Raw genomic sequence first — 16,479 nt, 5'->3', positions numbered from 1 at the left:
TGATTCGGAGACTGTTCGGAAAGGATAAGTTGATATTGGAAAAGTCAAAGTTTCCGAGATATATTAATCATACTTGGTAGCTAGGCAAAGGGGACGAAACTATAGTCTGATACTGCAGGTACTCGGTAGACAGTTGTGATAGATAATTTCAATAAAAACACAAGTTACTACTCAATATCCAAAGAAATTGTATAGCCAGGTATTGTATATGTACAATTCTGAAATTGTCTAAAGGTAAGTTCACAGAGTAGCCATCGTAATATATAGGTATCATCATGCATAGAAAACAAACGTGGGACACATTTGGCCCCAAAAGAAATTTAAACAACCGTTATAAAAGAAATTTTAAAGAAGGAGGCTGATGACTGTAGCCGCGGCACAGAGAGCAAGACTAGGTTTCCATGCAGGGGCAGCATTCTCCTCATCCTTGTCCGACGAGGAGGTGCTGTTCTCTGACTGCTTGCCGTTGAGATCACCAGGACCAAACGGCTTATACCCACCGCCAATGCTGGACGATTTCTTGGTGGAGTCCTTGACACACTTGCTGTCATCTGTGTATGCTGACCATGCAGCCTCCCATGCCGTTTCAGGTTCGAGCAGCATCTTGGTGGTGTAGAAGATACGGCAGTCGGCGTCTTCATAGATGTACTGAAGGGGGGTTCCTGACTCATCACCCTTGCGAATCTGGTCTTGAACCTGAATGCGACTGCTGTAGTCACCCGCACGAGTGAGAAGCACGTCGGGGTTGGCAAGCTTTGTAAGAGAGTCGTCGTCCAGGGCTTTAATGCCCAAGGGTGCGGTGAGGTTCATCATTGTCTGGAGGGACATGGGGATGGTGTTCAGTGGGACAACCTCTCCACCCTTGGAGCCTCCAATTGTCTGCATGGCACCCTCCTGGGGACGACCACCAACGGCAATGGCTTTGACGCCTGCAATGTTCTTCAGCTCCTCATGGAATGAAGCGCAGGAAGATCCACAAAGACCGTCAGAGAACATGACGATGTTTTCTGCCGCAAACGGAGGGTCTCCGGCGGGAGGGTTCAGGAATTTGAAGCCTGACTGATCCCGGATGCTGATTGGGTTGCTATTGGACATCTGTATCCTGTGAGCTGGGTGTGTTCGTGGTTCTAGGGATTCATAGGTTGTACTTACGTTGTACCTCATGATAGTTGTGAACTCATCACCATTATACTTGTGAGGACCGTAGAACGCATCCCATGATTTGAAGTTATCACCGTTAACATCGACAAAGTTCCAGTAGGCCCAATACCTGACGAGGCCAATATTGGCAAATCCTAGACAAGTTAGCTTTACGTTGTCTCACGGTGGATAGCTTTCCACTTACTTTCGCCAGTAGCTTGCGTGATCAGCCTCTGTACAGACTGATCCTCATAAACCGAATTGACAGCTTCGCCAATGAGCTTGTATTGCTCCTGCGCACGATATCTCTGAGCACTAAACGGCACTTCACCGGGGAAAAGCTGCATGAAGGTATCGAGGAGAAGATCGGTGTCACCTCCACCGTTCTCTCGGAGGTCAATAACGAGCTTCTTCTTGCCCGCATCTGTGCAGTTGCCCAAAAACTGCTTCACAACGTCCTGGAACTCGGTAGCAGCATCACTCCTATCAGCCGAAGAAGTGTCAAAGGTAATAATCTTGAGGACAGCGACGTCTTCGAAATCGGATCCGTTCATAAAATAGCCAGCGACCATACCGCTGCTGTGTTCAACAATTGGTCTAGGGTAGCCGTCGCTAGGGATGCTTTGCCTTTTCCAGTGGTGAGGAGTTCCCTTGTAAGGCGTTGTCTTCATGGACGCGGCGGCCACTGCCTCGACGCTAGCAAAGCTACCGGTGCAGAGTTCTTCAAAGAACGACTTTCCGCTGGTTACTGCCGTCAGGTTTTGCCGTACCTCAGCGAAGTTCCTGACGACACGAGTGGTCTCGTTTTTAAAAGTGATATTCGTCGTTGCTCCTTCATAAAAGCCCAGACCAGTGTTAACGAAGCTGCCCGCCGAGGCAGAGGCTCTGCCCCTCCACATGAGGCTGTTGAACCGGGCATCAGGGTCGATGTACTGCTCCTGGGCGGCGATCTTGTTCAGATATGTTTGCGCATCTTCACCATTGATCTTCGTGATTGGCGAGATTTTGATGCGAGCGTCGGAGTCTTTCTGCACAAGATCTGCGACTGCATAGGTCTCTGGCACACTGGTTCCGTCCTCTGAGACGGTGGTCACGGGGATCACACGTCCAAAATAGAAGACCTGGAGGATATCGGGCACGTAGTTAAAATGAAAGTTCCCTGTCTTCAGGGTCAACTTGTTGATCGCGAGCTGCACGTCATATTCACTATCGTAGGAGGAAAGGTTCTCTTTGATCTTGTCCAATTCCCCAAGCAGGTCGACGGAGCCCAGTTCCCATGTGTCGGGGGTGTTCTTCAGATAGCCAGTCTCCGAATGCCACTCCCACAGGCCTTTGAGCTGGTCAATGAGTGTCTTATCTTGCTCCACAGCCACTGGCACAGATTTCAAGCACTCATAGGCGGTCTGGGCTGGAATGACTTGGCTCTCCTGGGCGAGCCGGCTAGCGCGAGCACACGGTTCCGAGGTGTCGGTGGATGTAATGCTCTGGGCAGCAGCCAGAGCGGCTGAAACCAGAGTGATGCCGAAAAGACGCATGTTGCAAACCGCGTCCCAAGTCTGGTTTCTCGGAAGCCGCGGAAGAGGGGATTTATGGGAGTTAACAACCAAAAGGCTTCTCGAACAAAGACTGATAGCGCGACAGACCGCACCATTTATAACACGAGAAGAAGTACACTACGTTCTTGGCAGCAAGGAAAAGAGAGGCGCAGCCTAATCAACTGTCCGAGGACAAGGCTGATGAGGTGGGTCGGATGTTAACTTTGGGTCTTTGACAAGGGCTCTCCGAACGGTTTTCTTTTTTGGGAACTGGAGAACCCTAAACCGCTTGTCAAATCTCCATTTCTTCGGCTGTCTGCAGATTCGGAATACGAAGTGGGCGCTAGGGAAAATTCCCCGGTCAAATAAGCACTACTCGTAAGCAAGCTGAACCCTACACAAACAGAAAAGTGTAACCGCCCATAAGCATAATTTGAATATTTACCTTTTTTTTTTTTTGTTTACATTATGATTCCTTTTGGTGACCACTTTCGTGGCTACATGGTACCGTTGGGTGTACTTGAGGGTTCTCTGGTTCCTTTGCGGCGAGGCTTACTCCTATGACCCTCGTATGAGGCTATGGTGATCGCTGACATCTCGTTCCGAAATTTCTATCGACAAGGCATTTTTCCTAAGGAAGTAAAGCGTTCCAGGGCAAACCGACAGCTCACCTTCCTGAAGAAGAATAACGCAGGGTCTCAGAGACTGAGAGACACTTTGGTCTGGAAGTCAAGGGTCTGTGGCCCCCACGGTTTAACTGGAGCAAACGCCATCATTGATCCACCCTCTGAGGCTCTCGGGCGTGAGTGGCACCGAGTGCTGCCTGCGATATCCATGGTACAAAGGCTGTGAAGTCTTGGCATCGTGCGATTCCATCTCTGCCGTCAACCTGAACAAGAGACTTGGATTAGGGGCCGAACGATTAACTATTTTTGTTTCTCGCCCCAAAGACCGACTAGTAATAATATGAGATGTACTCCGAATTCGAGGATTCTGGAGACGGCCGTTCGCTCCGTTATCTATGAGGCAACTGGCTCTTTTGTCGTGTTGTCTCACTTGTGGACCTCTGGGGAAGAGGTCATGCAAACGAGCAGCGTTCTTAACGAACAGAGATCAGTTGATCAATGCCTATTCCATGGCTCCGCGCGTGCAGGCCCAAACCATCGACGATCGTAGAATATGAGTTGGGGCGTGGGCGAATGCCAAGAATGTAGCCTGGAAGAGTGGATGATGCTGCTTCTTCGGTGACAAATGGAAGCCGTAGTTCAATGGTGGGGAAGAATATCGAAACTTGGCAACGGAGACAGACTTCACTCCCCCAATTCCACCAACAGTGGATATGTCGATTTAATTTGCTGTATATGTTGCCCTACAATTTCATGCCCTGAACCCAGCAGTTCTCTTTGGTCTGTTGAACCAGTTCCCGCTGTTTCGGCAGTCAACCAGTGACAAGCTCTTGGCGATGCAGCCTCACACCGTAGTTTCAGTTCCCCTTTTCTTTCTTGTTCCTCCGAGGAAAGTATCCGTGAATGTCACTAACACCCGGGGATGATCCTCAGAGGGAAATCGCGAACCCTCACCTGTTTGCAAAGGATTTAAATATCACATCACGTGCTAGGGTTGCTCTTGTCAGCAGCACCATGATTCTGCGCTGTACGATCATTCAATGATATCGGTCGGTATGTCCGATAAGGCTCAAATGATGATCACCTTGCCGGCAATTCTACAGCGGATACAGGACAGGGAACGATACGGCTTTGCATAACTAAAAAATCAAGATGGCCTCCTCCCAAGATCCAACCAGCCTGCAGGGTGCCGCAACCGTCCTTCTACAATCCTGCGTTTCTTCGCTTGTCCTTACCTCTCTAATCTCTGGTCGGCCATAATGATAGGCTATAGACACAGCTTGGCTCAGCATACTACCCGAAACATTGCATCCCGAGACTGTACACACTGTTGCGATTTGAATAATTCTTGTTTTGCAGAGAAGCAACCCAAAGGAGAATACGCTTCGATCGCCATGAACCCAGGTCAAGTCACGCGAGAGCAATGATGAACAATGAGTGACTCATGACTTTCATGTGTCTGGACGGTTAGACGGCCGAATACGAAGTCGACTAAGTTTCCAGAGGGCCCATGGACTATAACTATGTGGTGCGCAAACATACACACTGAGACAAGAACCACGCTATGATGTCCTTCCTTTACCGCTGGTTTGGGCCCCTGTACGATGCCATTCTATGTCCAGGCCTACCCTGGAGTATTCGCTGGCGCCTTGTCGCATTACAGCCAGTAGTCTTCCTTACCAATGCAATTCAATATTGGCGTGGCATACGTTCGAAACATCCCAAAACCACGATCTGGATTCCCTTGAGGCGTGCTCCGGGTCACTCCGTTCGTGCTATTGTATACCACCCCCTCGAGAAAGCGCCAAATAATAAACCGCGAGCTCTCCACCTCAACATTCACGGCGGCGGGTTCCTTGGAGGTCTCCCCGAAGGCAACACGCCGTTCTGTGATCGTGTCGCGGCAGAGACCGGGGCGGTAGTGATATCAACATCTCACCGATACTCCCCACGATATACTTTCCCCGTCGCGCACAGGGATGTCCAAGATGTAGCCGAATGGTTGATCGAAAACGCGGGGAGGCTTTGGGATGCCGATCCGAGATTGTTGAGTGTGAGCGGATTTTCAAGTGGAGGGAATCTGGCGTTGGGCGTTGCGCAATGGTTGGCCCGGTCGGAATTCAACGTGAAAGCAGCGGTGATGTTTTACCCACCCGTAAGTCATACCTCCGTGACTGCTGTGTTAGATGTTTGATTGGTATTTAGCTTGACTTATCCACAGGTTGATCTGCGGCTGTCGCCGTGGGAAAAGCCGAAGCCAGCCAAATACCCTGATACTGACCCTCTAGCTTTTGTTTTGCCCTTAATGGACGCATATGCCGGAACAGAGCGAGAAAAGTATCTGGATAGCCCAATACTGCATCCCATTCTCGCAGATATTGAGTCACTGCCACGGAATATGCTGTTTCTTTGTGCGAAGGTCGATATTCTTCATCATGAGCAAACAGTGTTTGTGAATAGACTGAAAGACGAAGCTGTGGCCCTTAATCGCGAGATCAAATACCCACAAGAAGCATCTCAACATCATCCGACCGATAGGGAAGGCCGAGTATCGCTAGCGTTAGAACTTGAATCAGCTGCTCGACGTCCTTATCACATTGATGGCATGTTCTTCGACGATCAGATACATGGGTGGATTGAGGGTACGCGGCTGTCTATCTGTATATTGTTATACACACTAACTATGGGGTAAACAGTGCCTTCAATGTTCATCGATACCAAATTGAGAGACCAGGCCTATAGTGATGCAGTGCAGTTTCTAGACAACGTCTATATTTCCCAAGGATAGGCAGGCTCCTCTGTGGAATTCGATGTATCAGATGTAAAACGGTAATCCCTCGCCAAACCCTTCAGCGACCCTTCAATCCCCCATCTTATGTACATAGCAAGTTAAGGCCTCCTCACAATTCCATTAATTAACAAATTTGTCGCTCAGTATCTAGTTGGCTATCCGGCGTGGTGCTATATCCCGGCGAACGATTACGGCGAACGAGGGCTACAAGACACAAGTACTGGCCACGTCAGCGACTACATTCCCACAACGCCTAGCTGCAGCTAGACTTATTGGCGAATCACTCAAAGCCCAATGAGTCGAACATAGACTGCGCAAGGCTGTAGCGCGGGGCACTAGGCTTCTCCCACCCCTCGGCGCTTGCGGTCCATAAATATACTACATCGCAGCAACACCACACTCACAATCTCTCTTTCTCTCTCTGCAAACCATCAAACTCAATATGGCACAAACAACTGAGTACAAAGCCGAGTATCATCACTTTATCCCGCGATTTCTCCTGCGCCAGTTCGCAGCTCTCGAGCAACCCTTACCTTCGCGTCGTCAGAGAGGAAGAAAGCCACGCAGCCAAAGACCACAGGGGCAGTTGCTCAAGGACCCGTTCGTCAACGCGATAGAATTGAAGAAGAATGCCCTGGTCCAAGTATCGGTATCACGCGAGTTTGGACTCGTGGACATGTACCGCGATCAAGGTTACCCGAACCCCAGGCATATTGAGGATAATCTCGGAAAGTTGGAAGGTCATGCAGGTAGAATTATCAAACGAGCGACAGATACATTCAGAGCCGGTCAGACACTTGAATTGACTCGTCGCGAAAGGGATACTATAAGAAAGTTCCTGTTTCTCATGAAATACCGGAACTCCACTTTCTATGCGCGATACAACCATGACAGCATCACCACCTACGATTCTAACGACAAACACCGCATGGAAAGCTACCTGCGGGAAAAGAGATTCAAATCGCCTCGTGATATCTGGTTTGCCAATCTCAAGGCATTCTTGGATCTCGAAATGGATCCCGACATGCTGTGGATCAACAAGGTTCAGAAACAGGTCTTCCCGGATGATGCGAAGATGTTCATTCATCACATGCAGTTCAAGTTTATGGCATTCTGCCAGCCTTTATCAGAGGAAGATGAGTTCATATTGACCCATAATGCGTATGGAGTCCATGAGGGCCCTTCGGATGTTCAAATTGACCCCGCCACTGGAAGAATAATCGAAGGAGTGTACACGGAATACCATAATTTTGCTCCGATTTCTGCAAAACTTATCATTGTCTTGAGAAGCTCACTGCTGGTCGACCCCTCTAAGGAAGGCGCAGAGGATCTTCAGGACATGTGGGAAACACTGCGGGAAACGGTGCGACAACAACATCTATTCCCTGATAGAGCTATCTCGCTGCTCCAATACCTGCCTATCAAGAAGTGTGGGAACTCGTACTCGACTACTATCAATGGAAAGCTCGTTCTGAAGCCGAACCGGGGCCCTCGGTCCGAAGACAGGTTCTACTTTACCTGTTTCCGTATATCTTCCTACTATGTCAATCTAATCAATAGTATCTTCTTGGAGCAGGCAACTAAAGGGGACACTATAGTCTATAAATCCAGATCAGCTCTCGGGAGAACCCTCAAATCATACCTCGAAACCAGCAGGCAGGGTTTCAAATTAGTGACCGAGGAGACCAGTGACCATCACCTGGTATTCCTACAGAAGTTAGAAAACATTGCAGGGCAATTAGTTGGGAAGGTCTGCCTTAGGTACAAGGCCGTCGCACTCCCAAAGCCTCAGACCCATTTGTCCCAGTGGGTTGCGGATATGGTTGGGTTGCAATTAGTTGGGTTGTCTGGCAAGTCAGATGCACCAGAAATATACAAGCTCATGAAGCCAGGTGAGTGCCCCTTTAAATAGCGTTGCAAAGTACAGCCAATAACTTACGATCATTTGCAGATGGGGGTTTGGATACATATTTTCATGACCTCATGCAGTCGCAGCTTATGGCTTTCTTAAGGATCAAGATAGATGTGATTCTGAGCCGTTCCAGGTTAACGCAAGATGACAGGCTGGTTGTTAAGTTTCAGCTGCAGCAGCTATACATCACGCTTCCTGCACAGCGTGTCTGGCTTTACGTGAAAATAATGCGAAATCTACCGAACTTCGACATACGAGACTTTAAGAAGCAGATCCGTGAGCTAGAGATCAACGGGCCTGAGGATGATGTAGCGAAATGTGAGTATGCACGACTCAAGTTTCTATATGCAAATATTTATTTATCTCGGTCACAGTGATTGCTCTATATCCATCGCGGACCGGTCAGCTCACAAAGTTGATGTTTGGAAAGCCCAAATGACGGCTTCAGCCCTTATGTAACTGGTTGAGGCAATGTTTATCCCCGGAAAGCCTCTCCCGTGGGGAGATCCATGAACCCATACATATTCATCTTGGGTGCGTCTTCCTGAACCTGCTGAGCCCATTCCCCCAGATGCTTCATGAAGAGCGCCAGGTTGCTTTCGTCACTTAGATCAATTGGCTGCTCGTCCTTGCCCACTTGCTTCATTTGTGTACCCGCGGCGGCGCTCGTCAGGCCAAAGTTCTGTTGATCGACCTTCTGCTCAATCACACCGGCCACTCGGCCTTCAAGGATATCGCGGGGAAGGCTAAATTCTTGACAAGCAGGTCGAGCCAAACCGACACCATCCACCGTCTCCAGTGCAGTCACCATTCCCGAAGCCGTCCGGAGACCGCCGGTAACGTAGCTCTTGGTTTTGCTCAGCACAGGGGTAATCATGGATGCAAACTCCAGAAAGAACGCCTCCCGGTTCTTGGTGGAATCCCGGCTGCGCGAGAACGCAGGTGCCTCATACGTTCCACCAGAGAGTTCTACAAAATCGAACTCATTTTGTTCCAGAATCTGACACAGTTGCTGGGCTTCGGCCGGGGTGAATCCGTCGGCCTGGAACTCGACCGAGTTGATCTTAATACCCAGAATAAACCCTGACGATGACGGCAGCTCCTGTCGAATAGACCGGGCAACCTCCACAATCAGACGTGCCCGGTTCTCCAAACTTCCACCATACTCATCGGTCCTCTTGTTCGTGGTCTGCGACAGGAACTGGGCCAGCAGATACCCGTGCGCGCCATGCAGCTGGATACCATCAAATCCCGCCTTGTGGAGATAGACTGCGGCATGAGTCCATCTTTTAATGATATCCTGGATCTCGTCCTGCGAGGCCGCATGTGGCTTCGCAAACTTCATCTTGAGCGCCTCCGTCTGCAGCTGCACATCACTCGCCGAGACGGGATCGGCCTGTACCCGCTCTTCCACCTGGCGACCGGGATGACTGACCTGTGCGACGATCAAGCTGCCATGTTTCTTCGACTCCGACGCCATGCGAGAGAACGCCTCAAAACGTTCTCCATGGAAGGGGTTCTCCAGATCAATAATGGGGTTTCCCGGGGCTTCTAGGTGATCGTATGCGATCATGATATTTCCGGTGGAGAGCATGCCATAGCCACTCTCACCCCAGCGCTTGTACAGGTTGATCAACTCATTGCTGGGAATTCCACGCGCTTTCAGATCTGTCGGGGACCAAGACGATAACCGCTCCGTCATGGCACCCTTGTAGAAACGATTGGGCGCGGTTCGCTGGCTGAAGGCGAAGTGGAGCGGCTCCCCCAGCGGGGTTACATCTACCGAGTCAGAGTGGTATCTCGCAGACATCTTGTTTCTGAAGTCGTATTGCACTCTTCAGAACGGTACGGATATGAGATTCGTGCTGCAAGAGAGTCGTGAAAACGCAAAATTGCACTGAAATTGGAACGTGTTGGCGCCATTTTACCACCACCAGCTATACTAATCAAAAAAAAAATACGATTGATTTCAAAGCATGATGGGTCGCCAATGTTCCCATTCTTGACCGGGGAACGAATTATGTTTGGCGATTCGATCCCACAATTCAACTCTTGTGCCGAAGTGCCTGCATTGGGACAACATTCATTACTAAGCGTAAGCAGCCCCTTCTGCACAAGAGTTATGCAGCAAGGCGTTAGGCCTAATCCAGTCGACGTTGTCTTATTAATGTCTTACTAATCCAAAAGTCTAGTCACGTGAACTGTCAATATTAAGGGAGTATGTGAGAAAAGACCGTTGAATCGGGGGGTCGATTCCAAGCGTAGAAAAACTTCAGACTCATCCCTGATTTCTTTAGTCCTACATAGCTGCTTAAGACCGCATTTTCTTGAACCTTGATAATGTGTATTATTGTTCGGTGGTATCTCTACTCTGTGTAGTAGCCCTTGGATCCAATACAAGAGCATTCCCCCCCTCAGAAAAAAAGAAAAAAGGAAAAAACCAAAAGAAAGGAGAAGAAAAAGAAAGAAAACAAAAGGTAAGAACAGGAAGACAACTTACTCCTCGGCTCTAAATGTGCAGAAGTTCAGTGTATCCATAACAATGCCCTTTTTCTCCACGACTTTCCTTCTTCTCCCCTCAAGCTGATACCCCGCCTTCGCCAACACTTTTTGACTGGCTTCATTCCCATCATATACCTCCGCCTCCAGCCTCAAAACATGTGGGAAACTCTTGAAGGCCCAAGCAGTCATTGCAGATAATGCTTCCGTAGCAATCCCCTTTCCCCAGTGGTCTTGACCCACCCAGTACCCGATCTCCATCGTCCGATAATATACATCATCTCTGGCTTTTAACCCGATGCTTCCAATGGCGATATTATCCTCCCGCCGGCTAATAGCGAAGTTGAGGACCGGTGAGGCAGAGTTCGCGATTGAAATCCAGTCCTTGGCGTCTTCGATGGTGTAGGGCTCAGGAAATCGACTGCGTAGCCAACGGGCGATTTCGGGGTTGTTACCTTCTTTGGCGAGGGCTTCTACGTCCCCAGCGTAGTAGGGGCGGATGAGGTGGTTAGACAGTTGGAGGATGGGGGTTGGTGCCTCCATTCTGTATTGGTTGGTTTTTTTCCCTGTATGTCTAATATGAGTGCTAGACGTGAATGTATTGCTGAGTACTTTCATCAGTAGTTATCTTTCCAGTTGGGTTAGTAGGGGTTCTGCCTACCTAAGAGGCACGCTCTAAGGCCTTGGATTTCATGACTCTTTGGTAAATTCTGCTGTCTTAGAGTGCAATATTTGGAGGTCGCATGAGCAGTGTAGAATCTTGAGCAAGAGAAATGTCGTCCACCGATTGGGATCATGATACCTGTATATATATATATATATGAGTCAGACTGACTCATTGTCTCGCAGAGAGCTCGTGATTGTTCAACTAGCCATGTTCTCCCGTGTCAGGCCTATAATCCTCACTGATATTGGGAATAGCCCCGGTGCAAGTAAGCGCTAAGAAGAGATGGTGATGTCTCAGACCAACAAAGGTTCATTGGGTGGATTTACATTTATTCCGAGATAAAGTTGGAATACCTGGTGCTCTGATGTAGTATATGCTTGGATAATTACAATTCATATTGACAATGGATTTATCTGCACTAGGATCGTGTGACAATATCTAGCGAAATACGGTGGCTTGTAAATAGTGTGGTGCTTGAAGCTTTTTGTTGGATCCATTCTAGACTCGATTTGACAAGACGATCCCCACATTTCCGCAATGAGTGGAGATCTGGGGAGGGTAACAAAAAAAGACCGCGCCCGAAGAATGTAATTATGTCATAGTCGATCGAGTCCAGGAGGCTAGAAGAGTTCGTTTGAAGCTTTTTTTTCTTGCCAATACCCAGGACCGCTGCAGCAGGCCCACCAGGGTGGTAGTGTGCGTCGCCAATGTAACTTGTCCAGTTGACGAACCGGGAATTGCTATAATTAACTGGAAGCATCGGGACGCATCATCCAGTGGTGAGAGTGGAGAGAGGACGGGGCTACCAGCGTATCACAGTCCGCATTTGGGGAGCACGGATCCATTTTTTCGGTGCATGGGTCGTTGGATAAGCAATCAGTCCCCTCCAAAGACCCCTGACTCCACGATCGACAGGGAGACAGGGTCCTCAGGGCGTGTTCCTTCAGTCCAGCTCTCTCTTTTTTTTCCATTCTGTTTTGCCCGTATGTAACCTCAACCCTAATCAGGTGACATCCGGGCAAGAGGGAACCATGCAACAAGCGCCCCGAAGCAGAGAAAAGCCGGAGGGCAAGAAGACGAAGAAGACGGGGGGGAACATTAAGACTGGTCTTGGATGACGTACCCGAGGGAATGATTGGACTCGTTTCACCAGGGCCGATCTTGCCAAGGTAGCGTGGACTGCAGTGGACTCCATCATGATAGGGACTTAGTCAGGTCAAGATGGGGCCATGACTGCGCTTGGCACGGGTCTTCTTAAATTAAGCCTTGCGGGATGCACTTTTTCCCTCTCGCAATTCTCTCCCAAGCTTTTTTCGATGTCTCCGGTCGCTGCGGTGTTGCTTCCTGACTCAATTCTCCCCCCAATATATTAATCTATCGGAGAGGATGCACTACCTCACCAGTCGACAGCTATGTGCCACTCTGTTGTTCCTCTTTCTCCACGTCCAGACCGCGTGGTCGGACTTGGGCATCGTCGTCAATAATGAGGGTATGTTTCTTTCCCCTCTTCACGGTCGCGAAATTGTCCGACATGCGCTCCAGATCTCCTAGGCCTCTAATGCGGGAATTTTAGATTCACTAAAAAAGGGCGCCCAGGAAATTATCCCGCCGATGATGGAGTTCTACAAGCAGAACCAGACGGAGGGGATTCCCGGAAAACTGACCGATACCTGGTATATCGCCGGAAGTATGTTCATGACGTTAATTCAATACTGGCAAGCATCGGGCGACGACAGCCAGAACGCGGTGGTGTCGCATGATCTCATGTTCCAGGCGGGCGAAAATTATGACTTTTTCTCTCAAAACTACAGTCAGTGGCTGGTACGTCGTCCTCGTCGTCCTCGTCGTCCTCAGGGCGCCTTACTCTGCCTCGGGCGCAAAATCACTGACCGTCACGTGCGCAGGGTAACGACGATCAAATGTTCTGGGGTCTGGCCGCTATCACTGCGTCCGAGGCCGGATTCCCCGAGCGCGATGGAAAACCTTCGTGGACCTCGCTCGCGCGTGCGGTCTTCAACGAGCAGGTCGAGCGCTGGGACGGTCAAACCTGTGGGGGTGGTATGCGCTGGCAGGTCTGGCCCTATCAAGCTGGATATCAGTTAAAGAACGCCATCTCCAACGGCGGTCTGTTCGAATTAGCTGCGCGGTTGGCTCGGTTTACCAAAAACGAAACCTATACCGAATGGGCCGAGAAGATTTGGGACTGGTCGGCCAAGTCGGGGCTGATGGACGTCAACAAGTGGGTAATCTATGATTCGGTCAGCAACGACGACCAGTGTAAAAGTCCCGACAATCTCCAGTGGACCTACAACTATGGGACCTATTTGTCGGGGGCGGCCTTCCTGTACAATTACGTCAGTCCTTCTTGTAATACTCCCTAATGCATGTCATCTCGCTAACGATCCATACAGACCAACGGGGATGATAAATGGCTGCAGCGGGTCAACGGTCTGCTGGGTACGACTCTCAAGGTCTTCTTCCCGGACAAGTACGGCGGCAATACCATGTCTGAAGTCGCATGCGAGCCCATCATGTCCTGCGACCGAAACCAGATCGGTTTCAAGGGCTACCTCTCCATGTGGCTGGCTTTCACCTCCATCCTTGTGCCGTCGACCAAGGATCAGATCGCCCCGAAGCTGCAAGGGTCGGTTGAAGCCATATCCAAGATGTGCAACGGCCAATCCGACGGCCAAAGCAATCTGTGCGGTCTCACCTGGGGCGCCAACAAGTTCGACGGGGTCAAGGGCCTCGAAGCCCAAATGTCGGCCCTAGGCGGTGTCACGGCCAATCTGATGCTGATGGCAACCGAATCACCCAACACGATCGATACGAACCCGGACGCGAAGGAACACAACGTGCCTTCCACGGGAGGGGATAAGGACCCCTCTAAGCCGAAGCCGATTACCACGGCGGATAAAGCGGGCGCTTATATCCTGATGGTGATGATGATTGCCGCAATAGCGGGCTCGGTCGGCTGGCTCGTCAAACCTTGAGTTCGAGCAAGTCTGGAGTTGTCGGTCAAATTCGGGGTTGCAGGCTTCAGTTGATATCGTGGTTGATTGTATGTATATAATTATTTTCATTTCCATGGCGTTGCTTGGGAGAGGGTTGGGATCTGTACATGTGGGTATTGATTGCCTTGTCCCCCTTTTTTTTTTCGTTTTTTCTTTTCTCTGTTCTTTAGGGGGCTGATTGCCATACTACTTATACTACACACTGGCCTCTTGGTGCCTGCGGCACGTGGAACGAACTAGATGTCGGACAGAAAGCCCAGATTCTATCTTAAATCTCTAATAACGAAGAGTTTATGAACCTGAAATATATACATATTTGATCATTACGGGTCATACTAGTGCAAGAATACCGTTATCTCAACGGCGGAATCTATACTCCACTGCCAATCCCCCCAGCTTTTCTCCTCTTCAGATAATACTGCACCCCCAGTGCCGCCGCCAATACCCATGACGCCCCGGCCAAGACACAAATAGCCGTCAAGCCATGCAGATACCTCGGTTTATCTGATGTGCGGAAGATCTGCGATCCGGAGATACCGGCGCAGTTGGCCGCCATTACGATCAACCTGTTATAGTCATTAGCTAGTGTCAAGCGGAAGAAGAAATCCAGGCGTGGGAAGGTAAACATACGCCATGGAGACACTTCGCTCTTGGGGTGTTTTGCAATAAACGGAAAGCCAGCCGATGTTTAGGACACTGTTGGCTCTGTGAGTATTTCGGACATGGGAACGGGGAGGGAAATCAACGCACTGCATGCTGGCATAGGATACGTTAGCCACGGCGATGACACCATACTTATGCCAACTCGACGAGGAGTAAGGCGTTGTCCGCAGACAGGCGTACGAGATCACGTTCCACGTGATGGCGAGGAGAACGAAGGGACCTCGATGTCCGGAGCGATCTCTGCTCAAACGATTAGCCCCATTTCAGAATCCACTGATGTTTAAAGAGAGAAGCTTACGCGAAATAAGACAACCCCAGACACCAAACCATGCTGCAATAAATCGGCACCGACGCCAACGCATTGGCCCGGACGGCACTGAACCCAAACGACTTGATCATGCTCGGCGTATACTGCGTCAGACCCTGGAACCCTGACATGGCCACGAGGGTAATGAAGAAGTGCTGGATGGTGTTCGGCTGGCGCACGGTGTTCCAGATATCCTTGGCCGTGATCTTGATATGGCCACGGGCTTTGCGTGGGTCGTCAAGAAGGACTCTGTTGCGAATGATGTGGGACTCGCGTGGGGTGAAGTAGCTCCAGCGCTTGAGGCCGATCAGGGCGTACCCATTGCCTGCCTTGGGTGGGACCAGGAGAGTGAAGATGATGCCGGCGAAGATAGTTATTAGGCCTTCGACTATACAATTGTTAAAAAGGTGGTTCTGCCGAGGTTGGCCCTGATTGACGTACCGAGAAAGATCCATTGCCAGCCGGAGAGCCCGCATTTACCGTCTAGTGTCAGTAGGCCGGCGGATATAAGGCTTGAGGTCGCTGCTGCGAACATCTGTCCGAAGAAGAAGAGGGTGGTGCGGAAGCTTGTCTCGCCTTTCTTGTACCATGTAGAAAGGTAGTACAATGCGCCTACTCCATCCATTAGTGCTCTATTGCTTGCAATCAGGTCTTGGGTAAGCGTCTGTACCAGGGATGAACCCGCCCTCCAACAGCCCTAGCAACAGCCTCGTGACTAAATAAGCGGGATAGCTCTGCACAAACGCCTGAAAGGTCGCGACAAGACCCCAGGCGAACAGCTGTACCGAGAGCCATATCTGCGGGCCGATCCGCTGAAGGATGATATTCGACGGGATTTCTGTGATGACAATACCGGCCGAGAGCAATTGCGTACCGATATTAATCTGGTTGGTTGTTATCCCCAGGTCGTCTGTGATGGTGGACGTGAGCGCAGCGCTGATGTTTCCACGGTCGACCTGGAGAGCAAAAAAGGCGAGGCCAAGAATGGGGAGAAGGATAAAGTCAATTCTGCAAAGAAGATCAAAGTATGGTGGTTAGTCATTTGACTATCTGCAAGTATATGCGGCTGCTCACTTTCGACGAAGCGCGCTCTCCTCCTTATCATCCCAATCTTTGATGATTTCTTCATCCGACGACTCCTGATCCGTGGAGACTTCGGCTATGATCTTTTTCTCCGATGGTAGATCATTCTCGAGTGGTGAATGTTGATCAGGTACAGGCATCATAGCAGTAAGCCGGGGAGAAGTTAGGGTAATATTGTGATGTTACTACTTCGAGAACCCCCCTGTAAGCAATTCTTTCTTTCTTGATCTGATACCATTTTC

The 16,479-nt window shown here is 50.0% G+C and overlaps 6 protein-coding genes across 6 annotated transcripts; 3 read left to right on the top strand and 3 right to left on the bottom strand.

The window, feature by feature from the left end:
• Nucleotides 1-49: 49 nt before the first annotated feature.
• BDV37DRAFT_250904 (uncharacterized protein) lies at nucleotides 50-3,420 on the bottom strand. The gene is made up of 3 exons (XM_032082234.1): nucleotides 1,346-3,420; nucleotides 1,153-1,295; nucleotides 50-1,095 (listed from the first exon to the last, which is right to left on the bottom strand). Exons 1-3 carry the CDS (start codon nucleotides 2,673-2,675, stop codon nucleotides 346-348), a joined length of 2,223 nt encoding a protein of 740 aa, XP_031940527.1. The 5' UTR covers nucleotides 2,676-3,420; the 3' UTR covers nucleotides 50-345.
• Nucleotides 3,421-4,358: 938 nt separating this feature from the next.
• Nucleotides 4,359-6,365, top strand: BDV37DRAFT_147208 (putative lipase/esterase family protein). The gene is made up of 4 exons (XM_032078911.1): nucleotides 4,359-5,456; nucleotides 5,523-5,943; nucleotides 5,998-6,130; nucleotides 6,237-6,365. Exons 1-3 carry the CDS (start codon nucleotides 4,866-4,868, stop codon nucleotides 6,087-6,089), a joined length of 1,104 nt encoding a protein of 367 aa, XP_031940526.1. The 5' UTR covers nucleotides 4,359-4,865; the 3' UTR covers nucleotides 6,090-6,130; nucleotides 6,237-6,365.
• A 169-nt stretch (nucleotides 6,366-6,534) lies between these two features.
• On the top strand, nucleotides 6,535-8,443 carry BDV37DRAFT_284002 (DUF4238 domain-containing protein; the record flags this gene model as incomplete). The annotated part of the gene is made up of 3 exons (XM_032087419.1): nucleotides 6,535-7,984; nucleotides 8,044-8,322; nucleotides 8,379-8,443. 3 exons carry the CDS (start codon nucleotides 6,535-6,537, stop codon nucleotides 8,441-8,443), a joined length of 1,794 nt encoding a protein of 597 aa, XP_031940525.1.
• Nucleotides 8,444-8,479: 36 nt separating this feature from the next.
• On the bottom strand, nucleotides 8,480-11,046 carry BDV37DRAFT_272299 (uncharacterized protein; the record flags this gene model as incomplete). Its single annotated transcript, XM_032084848.1, has 2 exons — nucleotides 8,480-9,803; nucleotides 10,505-11,046. 2 exons carry the CDS (start codon nucleotides 11,044-11,046, stop codon nucleotides 8,480-8,482), a joined length of 1,866 nt encoding a protein of 621 aa, XP_031940524.1.
• A 1,354-nt stretch (nucleotides 11,047-12,400) lies between these two features.
• On the top strand, nucleotides 12,401-14,452 carry BDV37DRAFT_250875 (glycoside hydrolase family 76 protein). Its single transcript, XM_032082232.1, has 4 exons — nucleotides 12,401-12,659; nucleotides 12,744-12,991; nucleotides 13,075-13,524; nucleotides 13,582-14,452. Exons 1-4 carry the CDS (start codon nucleotides 12,557-12,559, stop codon nucleotides 14,161-14,163), a joined length of 1,383 nt encoding a protein of 460 aa, XP_031940523.1. The 5' UTR covers nucleotides 12,401-12,556; the 3' UTR covers nucleotides 14,164-14,452.
• Nucleotides 14,453-14,554: 102 nt separating this feature from the next.
• BDV37DRAFT_283998 (major facilitator superfamily domain-containing protein) lies at nucleotides 14,555-16,377 on the bottom strand (the record flags this gene model as incomplete). The annotated part of the gene is made up of 7 exons (XM_032087418.1): nucleotides 14,555-14,750; nucleotides 14,815-14,880; nucleotides 14,935-15,087; nucleotides 15,146-15,542; nucleotides 15,596-15,766; nucleotides 15,825-16,162; nucleotides 16,229-16,377. 7 exons carry the CDS (start codon nucleotides 16,375-16,377, stop codon nucleotides 14,555-14,557), a joined length of 1,470 nt encoding a protein of 489 aa, XP_031940522.1.
• Nucleotides 16,378-16,479: the final 102 nt, after the last annotated feature.

Source organism: Aspergillus pseudonomiae (genome assembly GCF_009193645.1).
Source record: "Aspergillus pseudonomiae strain CBS 119388 unplaced genomic scaffold BDV37scaffold_42, whole genome shotgun sequence".
NCBI lineage: Eukaryota > Fungi > Ascomycota > Eurotiomycetes > Eurotiales > Aspergillaceae > Aspergillus > Aspergillus pseudonomiae.
The sequence above is the reverse complement of the archived record's forward strand: the minus strand, read 5'-3'. Positions and strand labels throughout refer to the sequence as shown.

Coding starts and splice junctions, on each gene's coding strand:
- BDV37DRAFT_250904 (XM_032082234.1), bottom strand. CDS start 2,675: ATGCGTCTTTTCGGCATCACTCTGGTTTCAGCCGCTCTGGCTGCTGCC. Junction 1,296..1,345: donor CACGCAAGCTACTGGCGAAA/GTAAGTGGAAAG, acceptor TAACTTGTCTAG/GATTTGCCAATATTGGCCTC. Junction 1,096..1,152: donor CAACTATCATGAGGTACAAC/GTAAGTACAACC, acceptor CACAGGATACAG/ATGTCCAATAGCAACCCAAT.
- BDV37DRAFT_147208 (XM_032078911.1), top strand. CDS start 4,866: ATGATGTCCTTCCTTTACCGCTGGTTTGGGCCCCTGTACGATGCCATT. Junction 5,457..5,522: donor CGGTGATGTTTTACCCACCC/GTAAGTCATACC, acceptor ACTTATCCACAG/GTTGATCTGCGGCTGTCGCC. Junction 5,944..5,997: donor GATACATGGGTGGATTGAGG/GTACGCGGCTGT, acceptor TGGGGTAAACAG/TGCCTTCAATGTTCATCGAT.
- BDV37DRAFT_250875 (XM_032082232.1), top strand. CDS start 12,557: ATGCACTACCTCACCAGTCGACAGCTATGTGCCACTCTGTTGTTCCTC. Junction 12,992..13,074: donor AAAACTACAGTCAGTGGCTG/GTACGTCGTCCT, acceptor TCACGTGCGCAG/GGTAACGACGATCAAATGTT. Junction 13,525..13,581: donor CGGCCTTCCTGTACAATTAC/GTCAGTCCTTCT, acceptor CGATCCATACAG/ACCAACGGGGATGATAAATG.